This window comes from Chelonia mydas, chromosome 19, assembly GCF_015237465.2.
Source record: "Chelonia mydas isolate rCheMyd1 chromosome 19, rCheMyd1.pri.v2, whole genome shotgun sequence".
Taxonomy (NCBI): domain Eukaryota; kingdom Metazoa; phylum Chordata; order Testudines; family Cheloniidae; genus Chelonia; species Chelonia mydas.
Window position 1 is genome coordinate 12,365,862 of NC_051259.2, and position 21,940 is coordinate 12,387,801.

At 39.1% G+C, this 21,940-nt stretch overlaps 1 protein-coding gene across 50 annotated transcripts in view; it reads left to right on the forward strand.

The window, feature by feature from the left end:
• The window catches only part of EPB41 (erythrocyte membrane protein band 4.1), a 198,699-nt gene that overhangs the window by 108,785 nt on the left and 67,974 nt on the right, over positions 1–21,940 (forward strand). For all 50 annotated transcript variants that reach the window (XR_005222823.2, XM_043532062.1, XM_043532092.1 and 47 more), the window contains 8 exons: positions 4,110–4,340; positions 7,588–7,692; positions 12,279–12,321; positions 14,668–14,743; positions 16,590–16,808; positions 19,405–19,492; positions 20,074–20,226; positions 21,259–21,356. Coding sequence is in view for 49 of the 50 variants with exons in the window: in XM_043532063.1 (XP_043387998.1) it covers positions 4,110–4,340; positions 7,588–7,692; positions 12,279–12,321; positions 14,668–14,743; positions 16,590–16,808; positions 19,405–19,492; positions 20,074–20,226; positions 21,259–21,356 (1,013 nt within the window). In the remaining variant the exon portion in view is untranslated. The remainder of the gene's footprint in view (positions 1–4,109; positions 4,341–7,587; positions 7,693–12,278; positions 12,322–14,667; positions 14,744–16,589; positions 16,809–19,404; positions 19,493–20,073; positions 20,227–21,258; positions 21,357–21,940) is intronic.

The following is a 21,940-nucleotide window of genomic DNA, read 5'->3' on the forward strand; positions in this document are numbered from 1 at the left end:
ATCTTCAAAGCATTATATAAACACTAACAAAAACTCCTAAAATACTTAAAGAAAATATTCCTCTGAGGCAAGGAAATTTGTCAGTTGGGATTAGAACTCGGAGTACATCCTTTGAAAGTTACTTTTAGTGCTCATTTTTAAATATTCTGATATGTACACTATGGATAGAAGAAAAGTCAATAGAAATCACATCATGGAAATTACAGCTGTGTTCAGCAGAAAACAAACCTCAAAACAGACTTAAGTGCAAGCAACACAAGTGACAGTTCAGAACCTCATGGACCTCAGTTCAGTTTACACCCTCTCCCACCAGTGTGGTAGGCCCTGTTTTTTCTGTGGCCCCACACATACTTTTATTAATCACTGGGAGCATATAGACTGGGGATTTAAAGGGAACCTAAGGACTTTGTGTCTGACTACTAGTCATTTTGTGGTTCCCTTAGGCGCCTTAAAAATCCTAGCCTTAAATGCATAGACCTCGGAGCTTTAAAAGGTAGGTATTATCTCCATTTTACTGATAGGAAACTGAAGCACAGAATGTTAATAGCCAAATGTTCAAAAGTGGCCGGTAGTTTTAGGTACATCACCTCTTGGCTACTGGACTTGAAATACAATGGGCTTCTTTCTTTTTCCTTCCTGCCAGAAGTGCTAAGTATCTGCAACTCGAGTTCAGCTGGCATTGTGGTTGCTCAGCATTTGAAAGAGTCAGGTCCAGGTTGTTTCGAGTTGGACACCTAAAGTTGATGGCTGTTTCTGAATAATTTAGGCTGAGTATCTTGCCCAAACAATTGTATATAGAGCTGGGAATAGAATCCAGGTCCCTTAGTTCCCAGCCCAGTGTGCTGGAGGCAGTGTGATCTAGTGCAGTGCTACTCAAAGTGGTGGTCCGCAGACCGGTGCCGGTCCGCAAGCCATCGGCTGCCGGTCTGTGTGCAAATTGGGAAAAAAAATTGCCAGTCCCCCACATCAGAGAGCTTGAGAAGCACTGATCAAGTGGACAGACTAGTGCTGCTTGTCAGTGGTGTAAATAGGAAGCTTATAGCTACTGTAACTTCTTACTTAACGTCATCCCGGTTAACGTTGTTTCGTTGTTACGTTGCTGATCAATTAGAGAACATGCTCGTTTAAAGTTGTGCAGTGCTCCCTTAGAACGTTTGGTAGCCGCCTGCTTTGTCCACTGCTTGCAGGAAGAGCAGTCCATTGGAACTAGCTGGTGGGGCCTTGGAACCAGGGTGTACGAGCTGGTGGCGCCTTGGAACCAGCCCCCTTATCAGCTCCCGTAAGTTCCCTATGCGGCAGCTGCCCAGCAGGCTATCAATTGCCAGGCAGTTCAGCTGTCCCTCCCTGCCCACTGCCATGTGCTGCTCCTGCCCTCTGCCTTGGAGCTGCTCCCGGGAGCCTCCTGCTTGCTGTGCAGAGGCAGGGGGAAGAGGGGTACTAATTTCAGGGTGTCCCCCCATCCCCCACTGCTGTACCTCACCTCCACAGGGCAGTGCGGGGGACACAACACTGGTCAGGATGGAGGGAGCTTGCTGGCAGCTGCTGCTGTCTCAACTTGCTGATCTACTTAAAAAGGCAGTGTATTTAGAGTCTGGTCAGCATACTTAAAGGGGCAGTGCGCATCTCTATCACACACATGGTGTGTCTCTCTGTCACACTCTGCCATGCTGTGTCTCCTGCCTCCATTCGTGCTGCTTTGTGGAGTGTGAGGCTACATTAAACAACAATGTGTTAACCCTTGAGGGCTCACCGAGTGGTAGTTCACCATTTAGCAGTTAGGCATTCCCTGGGAAATATCCCACCCTCTGACTCCACCACCTCAGTCATGCTTCACAATCATCACTGGTGTGTACAGTATTAAATTGTTTGTTTAAAACTTATACTGTGTGTGTGTGTGTGTGTGTGTGTAGCCTTTTTTGGCGAAAAAAATTTCCCTGGAACCTAACCCCCTCCATTTACATTAATTCTTATGGGGAAATTGGTTTCACTTAAAGTAGCATTTTTCAGGAACATAACTACAACGTTAAACAAGGAGTTACAGTAGTTTCTTTTGACTTGAGGGCTTTGAGCAATTTCCACTTTAAATTGTATAGCATTGCCGAACCAAACATTCAGAAATCTTGAGTTAGGCTCCCAAAAATCATGAGATTAAAAAATAATAATTGTGGGGAGTCTTATTTGCCTTTTGGTTTCTGAGCCTTTACAATACACTCTGCTTTAGTTTAAAAAAAAAAAAATTTCTATCCCTCATATTTGCAGAGAAAAGCTTGAAAATATGAACTGAGATTTTTATGTGACCATTTGACTCCAGGAGCTGGGCCTTTAAGCAAAACAAATACTGTGAGTGAGGTTTGCAATAAAATTGTAGGCATTTGATACACTGAGTATATGTGAACTTGTGCAAAAACAAGCCGCACAAACCTTCAGTGCATATAAGTTAATTTTGACTATAATGTGTAAAATTAGTATTAATGTCCTTTTAAATCCTGACTCTTAACAGATATTTCTAGTGTGAAACCGTTTATGTGAAGTGTCCTGTTGTAAAGCCTCTGAGTCAGCATGTGTGTCCAAATCCATCCGATTCTCTGCTTTCTGATTATCCTATCTCTGTCACAGCAGAAAGCAGCAGTCTGTGAACGTCGGTCTAATTTAAATAATTGCAGATACTAAAGCATGCGTTGGCACAATGGCATGAAGGCAGTCTTCCATTTTTACTATCACTCATAACACAGGAAGACTGATTAGCACGTTGGATCCCAAAATTAAATTCTGCATTATGTGGGTAGGTTTATTGTGATGAAAACCGAGACACATTCTCAGGGCTCCAATGGAAATGTAGAAAGGACTGTTTTACAATGAAACAATTCTAGGAAATCGCTTGGTTTTTATGGATTAGCTGAGCATTTTGCCTGCATGATTGAGGGGTCAGATTGGAAAAATGAGTCTCCAATCTAAAATGAGATGCCACTAACAGTAGATTGAACAGGTCTTCATAATATAATCAACCCTGTCCCTTCTGACATGCTTTGATAAACTAATAACTAAATAAACTCTCTAATAACTAATAATAATAAAAATAAAATAATAATAAACTAATAACTAATAAACTCTCTGGTCACGTGATTACAGACATGAAAGTTGTGATATTACAACAAAAAAACTTCAAATCCAGACTCCAGCGAGAAACTGTTGAATTGGAATTCATTTGCAAATTTGATACAATTAACTTAGGCTTGAATAGAGACTGGGAGTGGCTAAGTCATTATGCAAGGTAACGTATTTCCCCTTGTTTTTTCCTACCCACCGCCCCTCCTAGATGTTCTTGTTAAACCCTGGATTTGTGCTGGAAATGGCCCACCTTGATTATCATACACATTGTAAGGAGAGTGGTCACTTTAGATAAGCTATTACCAGCAGGAGAGTGGGTTTGTGGGGGAGGGGGGTGAGAAAACCTGGATTTGTGCTGGAAATGGCCCAACTTGATTATCATACACATTGTAAGGAGAGTGATCACCTTAGATAAGCTATTACCAGCAGGAGAGTGGGGTGGGAGGAGGTATTTTTTCATGCTTTGTGTGTATATGAAAAGATCTTCTACACTTTCCACAGTATGCATCCGATGAAGTGAGCTGTAGCTCACAAAAGTTTATGCTCAAATAAATTGGTTAGTCTCTAAGGTGCCACAAGTACTCCTTTTCTTTTTGCGAATACAGACTAACACGGCTGTTACTCTGAAATCTGTAATAACTAATGAGACTAATTTAAATTTTCATTAGACTTCAGAATTAACATGCACTTGAACTGAATAAATATCAGTTGACATCTGAGCTGTTGTTTCAGATTCTTTGCAGACTTGGGCAGACATCACTGCACTGGTTTACATTTAAATGATCTTCAATGAGAAGGGCTAGCAATTCAGTTTAGAAAAAGAAACTGTAGACTTTAGAGCACAAGATACAGCACCAGAGAAAAACTCTTTAAGTTGCTGAGCCACTGTGAAGTGGCCCACTTTGATCTCTAATGGGATTAAATCACCTACAGTACATTTATGCTGTGTTGACACTACTTGTTTGAAACATGTAAGTAATAAATATGGTGTGGGATTTCAGCCTGCTCAGGAGGACAGGAGAGAAGATCAAGACCCAGAGAGCAGAGACCTTGAGATTAAGGAAGGAGACGGAGTGCAGGAAGAGTGTTCCAAGGCAGAGTTGAAAAGAGAGAGCCCTGAGACAAAAACAGGCCAAGAATTAAAAGCCACCCAGAAATCAGTAAGAAGACACAGAAATATGTACTGCAAGGTTTCCTTGCTGGATGACACCATTTACGAGTGTGCATTGGATGTAAGTGCCATTTAGTCTCTTAAGATGGGTGGCGGGGGTGGGGTCGGGGAGGGTTCGGAATTGCGTGATGCTGCCAGTGAAGTAAATGGTTAAACTCCACTGGAGTAGGACTGTGTCTTAAACCATAACAATTATTTAAGATCTGATAAGAATGTAGGGCACTTTGGACATTGGGAAAAAAAAATCCAACATCTCTATTTGGGGGATTTTTTAAAAATGCTGTCGTCTCACTTGCTGATGCTTTCTCCTTCACTTGCCCCTATTTCTGATACTCCAGACTTGAGTGTGATTGATATATATATTTTACATCCTCTTAAGATTTGATTATAACTCTAAATAATATTCAGATCAGAGCCAGAAAATGTTTGTCAGCTGGATTTGTATGCTTTGTTGGCTTTTCACCCAGAATACCTTGGAAACCTAAGATCACGTGCTGCTGACTAATAACAGGGAAACAGTTTCAGCAAATCACCACAGAAAAAAATGAGATGATCACCACTTAAACTTCGTCAAAATACTTATTTTTTCTTTGTTCTTTCAAATTCTTCCTTCTCATATGAGCTACGCCTTGAAAGAGTTAGCAGGCATGCTTAATGGGCACATAACTATCAGTTGTATTTCATCCCAGTCTTTCCTAATCATCCTATCTAAGCCACAATCCTTACGTCACTATTTATAAGAATTTTTACAAAGGGTGATGGTAGCACTGGCACCAGGCCAAACCCTGGTTCTGAACGCTCGTTCTTAATTATCAAATTTTGGGTTTTAGTGGTTGTGAAAGGGTTGCTTCTATTCCTGTCATCAGAGTGTTGCAGTTGCCTTAGTTTTCCATTAGGGGGAACTGCGTGCAAAATGACAAATTCCAAAACTGTCTCCCCTTGGGTGTAGTTTAACACAGTCTTGACACAAATGCATCCCAACACAAGAAGCCTCTCCTTTCTACACCATCTGCTCAGGCTTGATTCACCCGTCTGGTGCAGATTCTGTAAGCTGTCTCTTCAGCCTTTACAGCCCTCTCACTGTGGTCTGGGTTACCTTCTGTCCTTGTATCAGAGGTTCATAAGTTCTCCCTTTAGGTTAAGGGGTTCACTCCTTGGTGCATGGATCCAAGGCAGTCTTTTCCTCTTCCCTCTGCCCTTGCCTGGGGAGACCTAGCAGCTGCCGGTGTTCTGCTTCAAGTTTCCCAGTAGAGATCTCTGTGTCTTGTCTTACACTGAGAAGGTGGCTTGGCTTTTATCCCACTTTCTTTCCTAAAAGGACTTGCTCTCAGCTTACAATGCCTGGTGGGCGTAGGTAGGCCTACAAGTCCCAGAATGCCTGTCCTTAAATGTTCAAGACCGAATAACGAAACTGATGAGCTGGGCCAACATGCCATTTTACGTGGATATGTAAAAGTTGCTAGTAGAGTGACAATGTCTAGCAGTATTGTTCAGAATAGAAATGGCAGTAAACAAATAATGTTTTTAGCATCCCTATTAAATCAATTTCAGAAGCTCTGCTCAGTCCCCTATAGTTGAAAGGTTTTTGGCTGTACATGTTTTTCATATCTATCTCACAGGATGATCCCAGTGTCCTAGCAATAAGAAGTCAACAGAAATCTAATTCAGCATCTGAGTACTAGCCCAACACGTAAACAATCTGGCACTTAGTCTTTGAGACATAATGAGCTTGTTAAGCCCTGAACCCACTGGTTAAGTCTCGTTGCTCATTTGTGACCTGTTTAGGTTTCTAGGGCTTCTTGTGCAAAGCAGTTACCTTAGATGACCTTGTACAATTAGGTCAATGCATCGGTGTTTGTGCAACAGTGTTGCTGCCATTGCTATCCCATGGGATGCTTCTGGTAATGTAGTTTTATGTCCTAGAGACGATGAGAAGTGGTTACTGGAACATGGTTGGGGGAAAACCTTATCTGATCACAAGAAATAGCTGAGCTTTTAAGGGAAGGCCTGGGACAATTATGAAGTTGAAGCCTAAAAAATTGTTTGCTGCAGTTTGAAGTTTGTTAGCTGTAATTACAGTTGTATCCCTGGAGCTGTAAATCGTTTTAAGGCTATAGCTGTTCTCTCTCTCTCGGTCTGTTTCTCTTAAAACATCTAAAGCTTAAATTATCGAAATGTCCATTGTTTCTCTAGAATGTTTGATAGAATCTATTTGTCAGGACAAGTGTATGTGGATTAGACCCAGTCTGAAATTTTGTTGAACTCTGCCATATGGCAGATTTTTAGATTTAATTTTTAATCTCTGTTGAGTTTGAAATGAACATGGTGTAGCATTTAAAGTAGGTTTAAAATGAAAATACAGTGGGTCAGAAATAATTTTTATTTCCTGGAGAGCTTCTTATGTTACTATGCTTATTCTTATTCTGAAAGTGGTGGTATAATGAATGCCTAAATAAAAATCAAACAAAAAACCTCCCCAAAGTGTAGTATGTAAGTAACACTTCACTTCAGAACATTTTTTTAAAAACCTAAATTAATCCTAAAGACAGATATATATTATTCTCATTTTAAATGGGAATACTGAGACCAGGAGCTTGTGATTGGAAGTCAGCAGCACAGCTAGGATTGGAACCCCTGGCTGGGATGATTTAACTGGGACTTGGTCCTGCTTCGAGCAGGGGGTTGGACTAGATGACCACCTGGGGTCCCTTCCAACCCTGATATTCTATGATTCTATGAACCCAGGGTTCCTAGCTCCCAGTTCTATGCTTAATCCACTAGATCATGTTGTGTCCCAAAATACAGTGTCAGAATAATAAATTCTATTTCCAGTCACAAGTCTCAGTCTGGTCACCACTTGATAAACCTAGCTAATTTAGCATTTTGTACTGCCACCTATCATTGTAGCGTAAGTACCTTCTTGGAGCATTTTACAAACACTTAAGCCACACAACACCTCTTTTGAGTAGGGAATAATTATATATCCATTTTTTGAGATGGGTAAGATGATGTGTAGATAAAATGACTTTCAGGATGCTCAGTCAGTATGGTCAGGGACAGAGTCTACATCAGTTTTAAACATTTCCCCAATAACTCTGGTTTGCTGGATTTGAATTTCCTATCTGATGCTCTTCTCTGTAAAGTGAAATACTTGGCCATAAATTGCTGAGCCAGTCAGCACCCCTTTCTTTTGCTCAAGAATTCAGCCCTCTTCAGTGATTATGCAGAGTGGGAGAGTTATTGGTGGGACCAGGAGAGGAGAGACAAAAAGCAATGTATACTATAGAATCCCTGTTACTTATTTTCAGAAACATGCCAAGGGTCAGGATCTGCTTAGAAAAGTATGCGAGCACCTCAATCTTCTGGAAGAAGACTACTTTGGACTGGCCATATGGGACTCTCCAACTTCCAAGGTAAGAAGGTGCTTGTGGAACTACAGTGTGCAATAAAAAAAACCCCAAACTCTTCTCGATAGGTTCTTGTCTCCAAAATGGGAAGAAGTGTGTAGCGTCCCAAAAAATTTTGCTTAATCTAGCAATATTTTTATTTTCCCCCTATGTGTGAAAGACCTTTTCTAAGAACTGGCATAGTGTGTGAATTGTAAGAGTAACGATATTGTGAATAAAGAAAAGGAGTACTTGTGTTACCTTATTTAAATTGGTTAGTCTCTAAGGTGCCACAAGTACTCCTTTTCGTTTTGCGAATACAGACTAACACGGCTGCTACTCTGAAACCTGATAATTGTGAATAAAATAGAAGCTACTATAAAATAGGACAGCGTGTGCTTTGCTAATGGAGGGAAGTGAAATGAATTTGGAAAAATCTGTTCTGGAGGAACTGAAGCCACATTCAAAACAGATTAGATTAGGCTCTGGTTTCTTTTTCTTATGACTACATTATAAAGATACAACAGAAGAACTGTAGGATATAAGTTATTCAGAAGTGTTGGAGAGATTAGGGTTTTTCCTTTTCTTTTAATTGTGGTTCACAAAATCATGGTGAATAGAGTGGATAGGATAGAGTAGATGACACTTAAGATGTGAAAGAACCTGAGCACAGAAGGAATTCAGGGAGAATTTCTTCAGTCATAAATTATTCCATGTATCTACTAAAGGCAATAAGAGGAGCAAACAACGTCTTGTATTTTGGGGGTAAATAAGCATATTTGATTTAGCTGTTAATTTGAGTCAAGTATATGTAGATTGCCATCTCACATCTCAATTTCTGAAGGGTCTTGTGCTCATTTTCTTCCTCTTCCTGACTTGTCTGTCACTGTTATGACACTCTTAGTGATTTAGCCTTAGGTTTGTTTTATTGATCAGGTGAGTGTTTCCTTCTTCACTATCATGGGTATACCTCTAATATGTATCTGAATGAACCAGTCAATCAATATTATGACTGGAAACAACTTACTCCCTGCACCCTAGTATTCTGCGATACAATACTGGCTGTTCCAACTTTATAAAAAATGGAAAGAAATGTAAGTGGTTGAAGATTTAACAGTGTGTTCTGTGCACACACAAGGGAATTATTTGGATAATTTCCATGGAGTTGCATATGTAAATTCCACTCCTGTCCTGTGTGTAACCGAGGAAATAGAGTTAGAAAATTTTGAGTTACATTTGATTTTCTACAGAAAAATGCTAAATGGAAACTGTCAGTTTTCATCCACACTTATTTGTGATAAGTTGAACCAACCAAATAAGCGTGTAGCCTTCTTGGAGCACTTTTCCCTTTAGAGTGGAAAAATATCACAGGAGAATAGCTCCAGCTGGCCTGACCATCATTGGAAAAAGCCCCTGGAGCTCTTGTCAGCATTTACAGGACTTGGTGGGAGGCCATTCTGGATTAATGTTTCAAGCTGAGGCTCCTCACTGACAGGAGGGAAGGAAAATTCTAAAAGTGGAAGTATTTAGTAAGGCAATGCAATTCCTAATGTATTTGCTGAAAATAAGTTAAATTCTTCATACTGAAACTCAAATTGGTCAGTTTTACTTTATGATTTTGTTTAGATTTATGCAGCGTCATTGTCTTGCTTGTGTGTTCTTTAACAAATCAGACTGCCTTACATAAAAGTTAAGCACAGCCTTGTTTAGTAAAAATTAAGCCTACCTGGGGGTTGGTTTCAAATAATTGTCTGACCTGAAATGGACTTAAAGACTTTTCATCTGGCTACCTTCCTGTTTCACATATTGGAATAATTTATGAAAAACTGGTGGAATGAAGAAATTAACTCATTAAAAGATTCTTTAAAAGATACAAAAAAAGATTCTTCTTTGGGACAGTTAACAGATTGGTGGCTTTCATGTCAGCTGAAGCCTCATTTTTGTTTTTTTGTTTTTTTTCTTATATTTAGAATTTGATTTCATTCTTGCAGTAAGGAGTTGTTTACTCCATACTTAATGGAATCTACTATATGTAAAATATTGTTAGATATTTTTAAGGGCAGAAATATCAAGCTGTTCAAGCTAAGTCTTTTAACCAGTGTGTGTTTCGTTGTGGGAAGAAAATTGCCAGATCATCATTCTCTAACCACTTCCCCTTTTGTCTTCCTCTCTTTGTATCCATCACTTCTGAGTCAAACGGGCTTCCCTAGGTTTGGGACAGGAGGAGTGGAAGAAAGCTAATTGCATTGCCTTCTTTGGAAACAGAATTATACACATGCTTTTTTACTCACTTGATGTCTGATTCGGAGTTTGCTGCTGTAATTTCTTACAGACTGCAAAGAGTGAGGGAACGTTGTCAGTAGCAGGATTGTTTGGTGTCAGAGATTTATTGTCACTTAAAACATGAATGAGAGAGTTACACAGCTGTTCGATATAGATTTTAATCCCAGTCTGGAATAAACTATTAATGTTTGCAGCCACCCTTTGCTGTTTTGAGATAATTGCCTTATATATGTATATTTCTGTTTAATGGAGTGTAAACTTCCAGGTTTGAAATTCCCTCCAGCACTACAGTACTCTAAAAAGAGCCCTCACCTAATTTATTTGATTTACCAGCTAAAGTGATTTTAATAAGAGTTTTCAACAAACCAACTTCTGAACCTCTTCCAAAATGATAGCTAGGGTTTGACGGGAGAGAGAGAGGGGTGTGTGTGTGTGCGCGCGCACGCACGTACATACACACGAAAATATTATACCTAAATATCTCTTACTTCAGAAATAAACCAACAATGTCCGCAAGGAAGGGCACTTTCACCCTCTGTTTTTCCAATGTGGGAAAGTGAATAGAGGGACTGTTTAGCACTGAAGAAGTTTATATTAGAGTTTATACTAGTCTGAAAGGGAGAATTGTTTTCCACTGATTCATGAAACAGCCTCGGATAAGAGTATCATTAATTACTGAACCCTCATTGTCTGTTGGATTAGGCAGACAGGATGAGTTCCATGAATGCATGACTGCACTCGGGCTGCGTTAGAGCCAGCAGCAAGGCTGTCCCATTCTCAGTGGAGAAAACTAACATTTGTAGCATCAGCACTTACATTTAAAATTGCTATGCTGACAAAACCATAGACCCCAAAAAATGCTATGTGGATGGCCTGTGTGCCTTCTTTTTCATGGGTTTCATAGCACTAGTTGTAAAGATTGGAAGAGTAGAAGAGAGCATATTTTTAACAATGAATTTAATTAAACCTATCCACAGTTGTACCAGTAAACATGTAAAGTAAAGTGTCCTTTAAGATGAGCTTAGAGAGCTGAATGGGTTAGGCATACTAATTTTTCACCTCCAGAAGACCTAGATTTACAAATCCTGCTTAGGTCATATGAACATGAATTTGATGGCTTCATTCTAGCCTCTAGAAGATGATTATTACTATTGCACTGTCTTCATACAGTGTTTCACAACTGATAGCTTCTGCTAAGAAGAGGCTCAAGACTGAGATATTTCAGGTTATGACTGAAGGAGGAGCATTGGCAGGGCTGTAAAATAATTTCACTGACATCAGTTTTGCACCACCTCTTTGCTCCCCAAAAATACAAATAAAGGAGATGAATTACAGGCGACTGAGGAAACTGGATAAAAATGTCCAAATATATTATTTCCTCAAGCTAATTCTCAGAAATTTGTGCCTTTTTTTTTTTTTTAAAGATTATCACCTTCCCCCACCCCCACCCCGAACTGTCATGATAGGTGCTAAGCTTTTGCTGTCATTGCAAATATCTTCACTTATTCCAGTGATTGATATGACATAAAGCTGTCTTTATTAAGGACTACACATAGAGGAGCTTAACTTACTATCTAAAAATCTGAATTAGTGTGAGCAATACATCTTAGAATGCGGAGAAAGGTGCAGTGGGGTTGTGAGAAAATGGCAGTGTTAAAACCTTTATGGATCTGTGCGTTTCTCTTCCTAATGGCTAGTTCTAGCTTATACTGTCTGATGCTGGAATTTGAGAAAAATGTAGGTTGCAATATTTCATCAGAGCATTTATTTTAATGAGAAAACTGCAGCGTATTCTGCACTTTTAGATCCAGAGAGAGAGATGGCTTCCCTTGGAAGTTCACACTTTATTGTTCAAGGCCATTGTTGGAGCTCAAATAAATAAAACTTTTTGTATATAGAGCTTTCATGTCCTTTGGAATTTTAATTTATCATGTATGCAGTGTATATGTACTAGCTGGCCACAGGGGGACAAAAGTCACGGATGTGAATTCTGCTGCTATCCTTCATCCCATCCCATCCCATCCCATCCCATCCTTTCCCTCTCTCAACTTTGAACTGCCTGTGGATGAATGGTGTGATGATAGTAGGCTGGAGTGAACATGCTGAAAAATGGGGAAACTTAGGATGTTGTACATGTGTCTGAGTAGTAGTATAGAGTAATATAGGGGTGGGTGGATATTGTATAATATATATGGTATACACACATTACAAAAGCTAGTTCAGTTCACATTTGATAGCTGCTTATTTAGCTGATTGACAGTACTGTTTCCTGTGGTGTTTCTTTTAGTACTTGTCAACTGTGTGAATTTTACTATTTTCTCCTCTTACAGACATGGCTGGATTCTGCCAAAGAAATAAAAAAGCAGGTTCATGGTAAGTGGATTGAGTTCATCTTGATCTATTTTTTTACTGGTAGGTATTTATAGCTTTGGCCTACAATTCAGAGAACCGCCAAAAACCAGTTAGAGTTCATGGAAGGGTGTTTTTCAGGGATCAGCACAAGTTCAAACAGCATGCACCCCCTCTTTTTACTCTTAATAGTGGCACTTTGTTACAATGAAGACTATCCTACAGTACATTGTCAGGAGGCAGACAAACGCTGTACCTCCATAGTGCAGTCCAGAATTAGGTAGATGCCTTTCAGCCTGCTGGTAAGGGGAAAAGAAAAGTATATGTTGTGGCAAACTTCTGTGGATTCTTCAGAACTGCTCAGGCATCCAAATGGGATAGCTGAGTTGAACAAGTGGCTTGAACAGTGTCAGGATAAATGTCTCACAGTATAAGCAGAAATGGACTGTGACTTCTTCTGATATTGGGCCAGTTCAGTGCAGGGACCAGTGTCCATGTAGATCCATTTTCAGAGACCAGATTTTCTTCAAAGAATACGCACACTCAAGACTTCTCACTGCAGTGAAAGTGAATTTCTGTGTAGGTTAACAGGGAGGAGGAGAGGTATTTCAACAAAGCTATGAACTGAAGAGGTTCTCTGTGTGGCATAATCGAGGCAAAACTCCATTGGAGTTGATAAACAAACAGCATTGGGAAAGCTTCTTCATTCAGTCATCCGTTTTTATTTTTATAATCTACAAAAGCAATTGTTTGTGTGCACGGCTTTAGCTGTGCAAAAACCTACAGCAGGACGATATTTAAAGGAACCCTTTGTTTCACTCAGCTGATTAAGATGCATTTAAATTGTCGTACTGGAAAAATGACATGATTAAGATACAGATCTAAAAAAGGGAACAATACTTTTCTACAGACAACCCCAGAATGTTTGTGTACCCCTTAAAATAGATGGAAAGTTGCTCACAGTTATCTTAAACTTATTCGTGAATAATTTGAATGTTTCTGGCACCATACAATGAAAATGGCAGGATTTGTCCCTTAACTCAATTATGGTATTGGGTAAGAAGCAAATCTGTAAATGGAGTCTGTTTGGTTTCTCCCATCCTCCCCCGTGCCAGCCCCATGTGGGACTTATTAAATCTTTTAAGAAACAAAATCAGAAAAACTTGCCTCCCTGAATTAAGTACCATTTTAAACTATTGAATTAGAGGGTGATGAATGAAGTCGTTATATTTGACTCAGGTTTTTGCAGCAATTTTAGAAATTCCCTACTGAAGCATTTAATGCCTCTGCCCTTCAGGTCAGCTATCTAAGGGCAAAATTGATTATACCCTCCAAGAGGAAATGGTGACCTCATTCTGAACACTTGAAAAAATAAATCTTTAAAGCTACTACCTTCTTGGTATCTGAACTCTCTGAAGTAAGGAGGGGAGGGGTGAGTTTTAATGTCCACACAACGTAATTATGATTGTAAGGTCCTGTACTGGAACATTATATTTTGTATCTTTTTAATGATTTCACTTGTCAGTTTGTTTAAAAACCTTTATTTTCAAATACAGTATGACTCCCAGAGAGTTTATGAAAGGTTTCATTTTTGTATAAATTGAAAAATAAACATACAGTTTTACATCTTTGCGTGTTAGATGTGATTTATTTGAATAGTGGCTGAGCATGCATTTTGAATATATTGTAGTACTCATAGAAGTAAGACTGATGACACTAATTAGAGCTAAGTACTGTCTACATAAACCTTGTAATTCAGCTGTACTAAAACATTTCAGTCTTGACCTGCAAAACCCTTGCTGTTTTAGCCCTGGGTGTTTCTTGACTACAGATAGACATTTGTACTGAATTTATATGGTGGCTGTGTGGCATGGGCCAATGTTTAACCACTAAACACCTCTTTCTTCTCACCTAGGAGAGATTTAAAACCTGAGTCTTTGGTGGTAAAATGCTAATTCATTAACCCACACTACAGTTTGACCTCTATTCATACTTTATCACATCTATAAAAAGCAAACAGAGGTATGAAGTATTTAATGAGCAGTAGATTCCAAAACATGTGAATTCCACACTTCTTATATTATCTGGGATGTCTTTCATGTGAATATGTCCACCTCCACATAGTCTGGTTACGTGTTCCCCATAAAAGATATGTTTTAAGCTAAGTAAATGAAAACAGATCAGAGACTTTAGCACTTCTCTTTAAACTACATTCTATAATCAATTATTCAAATGGCAGCATTAAAATATAAAGTATCATTTGAATGCTTTATTTTTAAAGTCAGATTCGATATTCATAATTTTTATAAACTTCTGTATTGTGAACATTTTTGTTGTAAATTTTCAAAACTTGTATGTTTCTAATTACAGGAGCCCCCTGGAACTTTACATTCAATGTGAAGTTTTATCCACCAGATCCAGCACAGCTGACAGAGGATATAACCAGGTAAAGACAGATTATTTCCTTTTAACTTTGCTAATCAGTTAGTAAAGTACTGAGAGTGGAAAGTACAATAGAAGTGCATAATATTTTGCTTTTCAGGTAAAAGCTCAAAAGCTATTTATAAATCTTTGTTTTCAAGTATATTTTAGAGTTAATACTATAGGACTAGACATAGTCTGCTTTGAAGGCTTTATGTGCAAGATTTTTATGTAGAGTGTGTGTGTGCGTGCGCGCATACCTACACATACTTTTAAATGCCTTGAACAAAGTCTGATTTCAGTTATCAAAACCATCCCCGGCTCCATTTTGAAGGGGGTGAATCGTTCTTCCTTTCAGACTGCTGCACATGTAGCCCTTATCCTTTGAATGAGAAGGGTGCACTAACTCTTTTTTTTCTTATAAGCCAATACAAACATCACTCCATGCCATTTAGCAGCATAAAATGTGGCCTTCCTCTTCATTTCCTCGGGAGCTTGAGCTCAAAATAAAGTGACTAGGTTTTTGTCTTCTGTTGCAGGAGTTCTCAGCCTTTTTCTTGATGAGGCCTGTTAGGATATAGATATTCAGGCCTGTCTGTAAAGGCCTATACTCTAAGAATTTAGGTGTATTATTATCACGTAGCTAGTTATAGAGGTATAAAAGAAAGAATCAAAATCACTGTCTGTCGGTGTAAGAGCCTTCTCTTACTGTGACAGTCTGAGGCCCTGTGCTTAGGCTAAGGCCTTCGGCTAAGCAGCAGAGGCAGCCATAAGCTGGGAAGCAACCGGTCACATCCTCACATTCCAAACTAGTCCCATTGAAATAAGGTGCTATTGGGCTGTTAGGAATACAATCCTGTCCTGATAATGCCCATTGCCTCCAGAGAAAGGGAAGTGCCTAGAAAATGTAAAAGGAAACTTAGTTCGATAGCATCCTGTCTGGCAAGAACTCACTTATCAATAGTTGGGATGTGAAATCCTCATTTCTTTGTTGTTCTATCACTGTAGTCCCCATTTCCCTATTGTTTGTCTGTATAATCTCTGTCTGGTTCTGTGATTGTTTCTGTCTACTGTATAATTAATTTTGCTGGATGTAAACTAATTAAGGTGGTGGGATATAATTGGTTAAATAATCATGTTACAATATGTTAGGATTGGTTAGTTAAATTTCAGTAAAATGATTGGTTAAGATATGGCTAAGCAGAACTCAAGTTTTACTATATAGTCTGCAATCAATCAGGAAGTGGGGGGGGGAATGGGAACAGGGAATGGGGGTGGGGAAATTGGAATCGTGTTTAGCTAAGGGCTGGAATGGGAACAGGGACACAGGTAAGGCTCTGTGGTGTCAGAGCTGGGAAGGGGGACACTAAGGAAGGAAACTGGAATCATGCTTTCTGGAAGTTCACCCCAATAAACATTGAATTGTTTGCACCTTTGGACTTCGGGTATTGTTGCTCTCTGTTCATGCGAGAAGGACCAGGGAAGTAAGTGGGTGAAGGAATAAGCCCCCTAACAAGGCCCACCCCAATATGCTGTAAAATCTCCATGGCCCACCTGTGCCACAACTGGTTTTCTGCGTATAAAAGCCGGGGTTGGCATTAAGGGGTGGCAAGCAGCACAATTGCCTGGGGCCACAGGGCGCCCACGAAGCTACGTTACTCAGGCTTCATCTTCAGCCCTGTGTGGCGGTGCTCAGGGCCCTGGGCTTCAGCCCCATGTGATGGGGCTTTGGGTGTCTGACCTGGGCCCCAGCAAGTCTAACGCTGTCCCTGCTTGGCGGACCCCCTGAAACCTCCCCCAGACCCCTGGTTGAGAACCACTGTTCTATTGCACTCTCAGTTAAAATCACATCTTCTGTTTCTTCCCTGTAGGTATTATTTGTGTCTTCAGCTTAGACATGACATTGTTACAGGGCATCTGCCTTGTTCCTTTGCAACACTGGCCCTGCTGAGTTCTTACACAGTCCAGTCTGAATTGGGAGATTATGACCCGGAGTTACATAGCTCAGATTATGTCAGTGAGTTTAAACTGGCCCCAAACCAGACAAAGGAACTTGAAGAAAAAGTCATGGAACTACATAAAACATACAGGTGAGTGGTGGTATTGAGGGAGCTTGTCTGGAGTAATTAGAATAATAGCCATTTAGTATTTTCTCAAATTCTGAGTTCTTTTATTTTTCTCTTCAGGGCCATCAATATCTTTTGTGAGCCTCAAATAGAGAGAGAGAGAGTGAGTTAGTTTCATAGATGAGTGTTCAGTTCACAAATAAAATCCATCTGATTTAAATAAATAAATAAACTCCAAACAGTTACAGAATGTCCTTCCAGAATTTATAACCCACGTGCTTTGCATAAACTATCCTGCTAGTGCTCTGAAGCATTCCAATACTGAGAAAGTCCAGAGTTGGTCATGTAATAGTAATTGCTCCTTGAGACTATTTACTTACAAACTGTAGCCTTTACTGCTTCCTTCCCCTTCTCCCCTCCACACACTCCCATTTTTGTCCGTTTGTCCACCGTTTTGTGTCTTTCAGAGTATAGCAATTTTTCAAATTTATTACTAGGTATGTAGCTGCACTTTCAACTTTGTTGGATGATGATATTAAAGGGAATGAAGGTTTCCTATAACCTAATATTTGTGAAAGGTTTCTTTATCCCTCTGTGACTACCTTTTCATACTGGTGGGTCTCTCTTGAGCAGCTCTTGTATCAGGTTAGAAGAGCTTAATAACTAAATTAAAACTTTTTGAAAAAGAAATTTTATCTTATATTGTGCATATTTATGCTAATATACTGACATGTTCAACTACAGAGATCACACTGAATTGTGTATTTATTACCTACCTCTCTTCGCACTTTTTAAGGAGCCTACCACCTTGGTATATAAGTATTGTACAATCTGAAAGAGGGGTGCAAGTGTCAGTAGTTTTAGCGGAAGAAAGAAAACCCTATAAAACACTAAGAATGAGCCCAAGCCCTTGTGTGGGACTTGAACCTGCAGTCTCTCTTGACCACCCCAAAGCTGACAGTTGAGCCACAGTAATGCCGATAGAAAACTAAAAGCAAAGGTGAAGCCCTTTCCACGACAAATGCAAACTAATAACATAAGCATAACCTGTAATAGTGGACTTCAGTCCAAGGGTGATACCAAAGCTATAATGAACACCTCAAACTCACACGGTCAGATCAATATTTTAAATTGATTTCTCTCTATTTGTACTGACGGGGAGAGGAAGTGAGGAAGATAAGCTTGTCCGTTGCTCTGTATCTTCCTTTGACTTCAGGTTATAAAGTACTATTTGTGATAGAACAGGAAACTAACATCGCTGAATTATTTTTTTGGCTATTTTATTCTCTTAAAAGAGCCAGTGAACATGAAGTATTTTGTGTAAAACAAAAATATTAAAAGTTGACCTGAATAGCATGGCTATATCTAAATTTGTAGCATGACATAGTCTCCCTCTTATATAGATGAGTTCATTAATATTGGATGTTGTTCTGAGAACTTTAAACATCAGATGTTTTTAGGTAAAGAATTTCCACATAAAATGTTCTTAGTGCTATTGCCATTTTATTTGAACTATAGAGAGTTTGTGTTTAGGAGATGAATGTTGACCTTGTTGTTCCACTTAAAATAGGTTATTGTTGCAATATTAATCCTTTTTATTCCCGTTGGTCTGTGCTGTATCATGCCTGCATAAGACATAACACTAGGATTTACAGTTTACATAAAATTTAAAGTGTTTTGTAAGTAAGATATCAAAGCAGCAAACAAAACTAAACGTATATAAATGGGTACTGTCCCAATATAGCATTTGGACACAACTTGCAAATAGAACCCTATTAACAGAGACATTTCAAGAACACTGAAAATATCCCCATTATCAGGATGTTTCTTTTATCCAGAGTTGCATTGTATTGCCTCTCCTATGGACAGGCACTATCTATTTCCAGAAAATGTCTCATTCATCTAGCCTGCTCCTAGTAGGAGTCTCCTATTAAGTGATTTCAACTGCCCTGGCATTTAATTCTCAGAACAATAGCTGGATTCTGGAAAGTATTGAGTGGGTACCGCAGTTCACTGTTTGCCTTCAGTAGATTTAATTTGTTCACCTTTTTTGCAAATGAAGTTGGCTGTTTAGAGAATCAGTGCCATGATTCGTACAGTGATGCTTTCCTTTTTCAGTCTTTGTTTACTAGGGTGACCACATTTCCCAAAGAGAAAATGGGACATCGTGTGGGGCTCACCCGAGCCCCAGCTTGTGTGCCGGGCTGGCCCAAGCCACTTGCTTTACCGCCTGCCCCCAACATTCCTCCATGCCCCACTAGGGGGGCATGCCCCCACTCTTTTGGCAAAACTGGACAACTGGGACAAATGCCCAGTTTTTCCAAAAAAATTAGGGTGCCCAGGAGAGGGTTTAAGAAGGGGACTGTCCCGGCCAAAATGGGATGTATGGTCACCCTAGGTACTTCAGAGGCATAAGGTGTTGAGGAATTATCGTAGAATAAATACGAAGCAGTATCTTTTGTAAACATAACATTCTGCATTCAGAAAAGGAATTCAGCAAACCAAGGCTCAGCAATTCTTTTGCTAAATAAAAGATCACTGTTTATTCCTTTTAAACTAATCATTATTATAGATAATAGTAAGTTCATTGTCTTTTGTTTTTCCACATAACCTTTTTTAGATCCATGACTCCAGCACAAGCAGACCTTGAATTTCTTGAGAATGCAAAAAAGCTATCTATGTATGGAGTAGACCTTCACCAAGCCAAGGTAAGAGATTTTGTTGTTGTTGGAGTAGGTTGGGGCTCGCAGGTTCCTTATTTCAAGAGCCCTGTTCAAAGATGTAGGCAGTCAGGCAGCCAGCCAGCCTTGCAGAAATGCAAGCATATAATAGATATGTTGTAAGCATTACTGCAAGCTTTATAAAAAGGAAGTTACACTTCCTGATTTGCTTCTCTGTATATTATAGAGAGCTCTTTATAAACCTACCAATGTAGACAAGCCCTTAGTCTGAAGAATTTAAACAAATGTTTGATCCTGAAAAATAATCCACTCTCAGAATTCTTATAAATACAGTATAAACTCTAAAAGATCAGACACAAACTTGAGCAGATGGGGTTGGAGAAGAGATCAATAGAAGAGAGGAGGTTTTAAGGAGAGATCTGAAGGAAAGTAAAATTGGCCCTTGGCACGTGGGAAGTTGGAAGCTGTTCAAGCATGCAGGACAAATGAATTCAGTAGCTATTTAGGAAAAGACAGAAGGAGTGTATAGAGAAAATGTTGGGTGATCAGTTGTTGGAACTTGTAATTCCAACACTGGTGCAGGTATAAATATGTATTAACTTTCTTAGGACTTGGAGGGAGTTGACATCATTCTGGGAGTCTGTTCCAGTGGCCTTCTTGTCTATAAAGATAAACTGAGAATCAACCGCTTTCCTTGGCCCAAAGTGCTGAAGATTTCCTACAAACGCAGCAGCTTCTTCATTAAGATCCGGCCAGGGGAGGTACATTGCCAGTTTATCTTCTATTTTTGTCCTGTATTGTAACAAAACGTTTTCTAATTAGTGCCCAGTTTAGTCTTGTTTGCAAAAAGAACAGAAAAGTGCTGTGGAGATTTAAAGTTGTTTCTATAATTGCAATAGTACAATTGGTTTTTCATTTTAAATTATAACTTATTTCCTGTCTTATTTGGCTTTGTAGTAGATTAAATTTATAATATAAAACTAAAATATCTATCTCAGATTATAAAATTGCATTTGAATGATAAATTACATAGTAGTTAGCTCCACCTACTTGTAGAGTATGGTATTCTGCTGTTGAACATATTCTCACTGGAACAAGTCAAGCACATAACAGATCTTTGTTGCAGAAATACAAATATAAACAAAATATTTTATCATAACCAAAATGAAGCAAAATGCTTGATCTTTCTGATAGTACTTGGAAACATACTTTTAATGAGGAGAACAAAAGATTGTGTGGAAAAGAGACTTTTTTTTTTCTTGCTGTGGAAAGCAAATAGCTGTTCATTTCATAAGACCTTAGATGACCATTCGTAATGTTGTACTTTTATCAATTGTCAAAGTATGTAGCAACATGGTATGTGAGGGGCTGGATCATGCTGTTTTGACTTGTACGTGGATCTCCTTCCCACATGAAAAGGGGAATGGAGTGGCCTCTGCCGCATTGTTTTACCCCCACCTTGTTGGATCCTGCATGAATGAAAGCAGACCACATTTTCATTTGTGTGGTGGAAAATCCCTTTTAAATGGGATCCCAGAACTGCTGCAGAGAAATACAGGCTCCATATAGAAGGGCCTATACCTTCTTGCAGATGCCTGGATATCATCGTATATCAACAGGGTTTGTGGGCCAAACCCTCATCTCTCTAGTGGAAGAATGCCAAAGAAGTTCTGTGAGGGGAATTTCGGAGTTGCTTGCCTGGGTTTTACGTGGGAATGTTCCATGTAGTGATGTTCTTTTGTATACATCACCTGTAGCTATAATAAAATAATCCGCTTTGCAATTTTCCATAGCATGAACAATATGAAAGTACCATTGGATTCAAACTACCTAGTTATCGGGCAGCTAAGAAACTGTGGAAAGTCTGTGTTGAACATCACACTTTTTTCAGGTATGCCTTGCTTAAAATTGTAAAAAAAAAATCTGTTTTTTAAAAACCCACTATATTTAATAGTGATACTAATTTTAAGTCTCAATTTTTGTAATTCCTTTGCTGATAGATATGTCTGACTCTCCTCTATAGTGATTTAAGGTAATAAGGTTTGTAAAGAGTAAAAAGTGTGTATGATGACTGAGTTTTATTTTAGGATTCCTAAAATAAATCAAGCTAGCAAATGAATGTTTAACCATTGAGAACATAACCTAGGAAATCCATCAAAATACAGAGGTCTTGAAATAAGGCACTGAAAGTATAACATCTGTATCTAAATGCCATAAGAGAATGAGAATAAAGAAGTGTTTGCCAAATATCTAACTCCGATATTGGTTATTTTATCCGGTATCTCTGTCGGGTATTGTTCCATCTTTACCCCTAAATGGTTTCTTTTTAATAAGAGATTGAGTGAAATAGAGGCTGAGACTGAGAAAACCAGTGACAGAGTTCCATGAGAGCTAAGGATGTCAAGGTTTGTAGAAAGATGCTGGTTGCTGTGCTGTCATCCACCTTGTTCTGGTATCCACTTTGCAGTGGTGTTG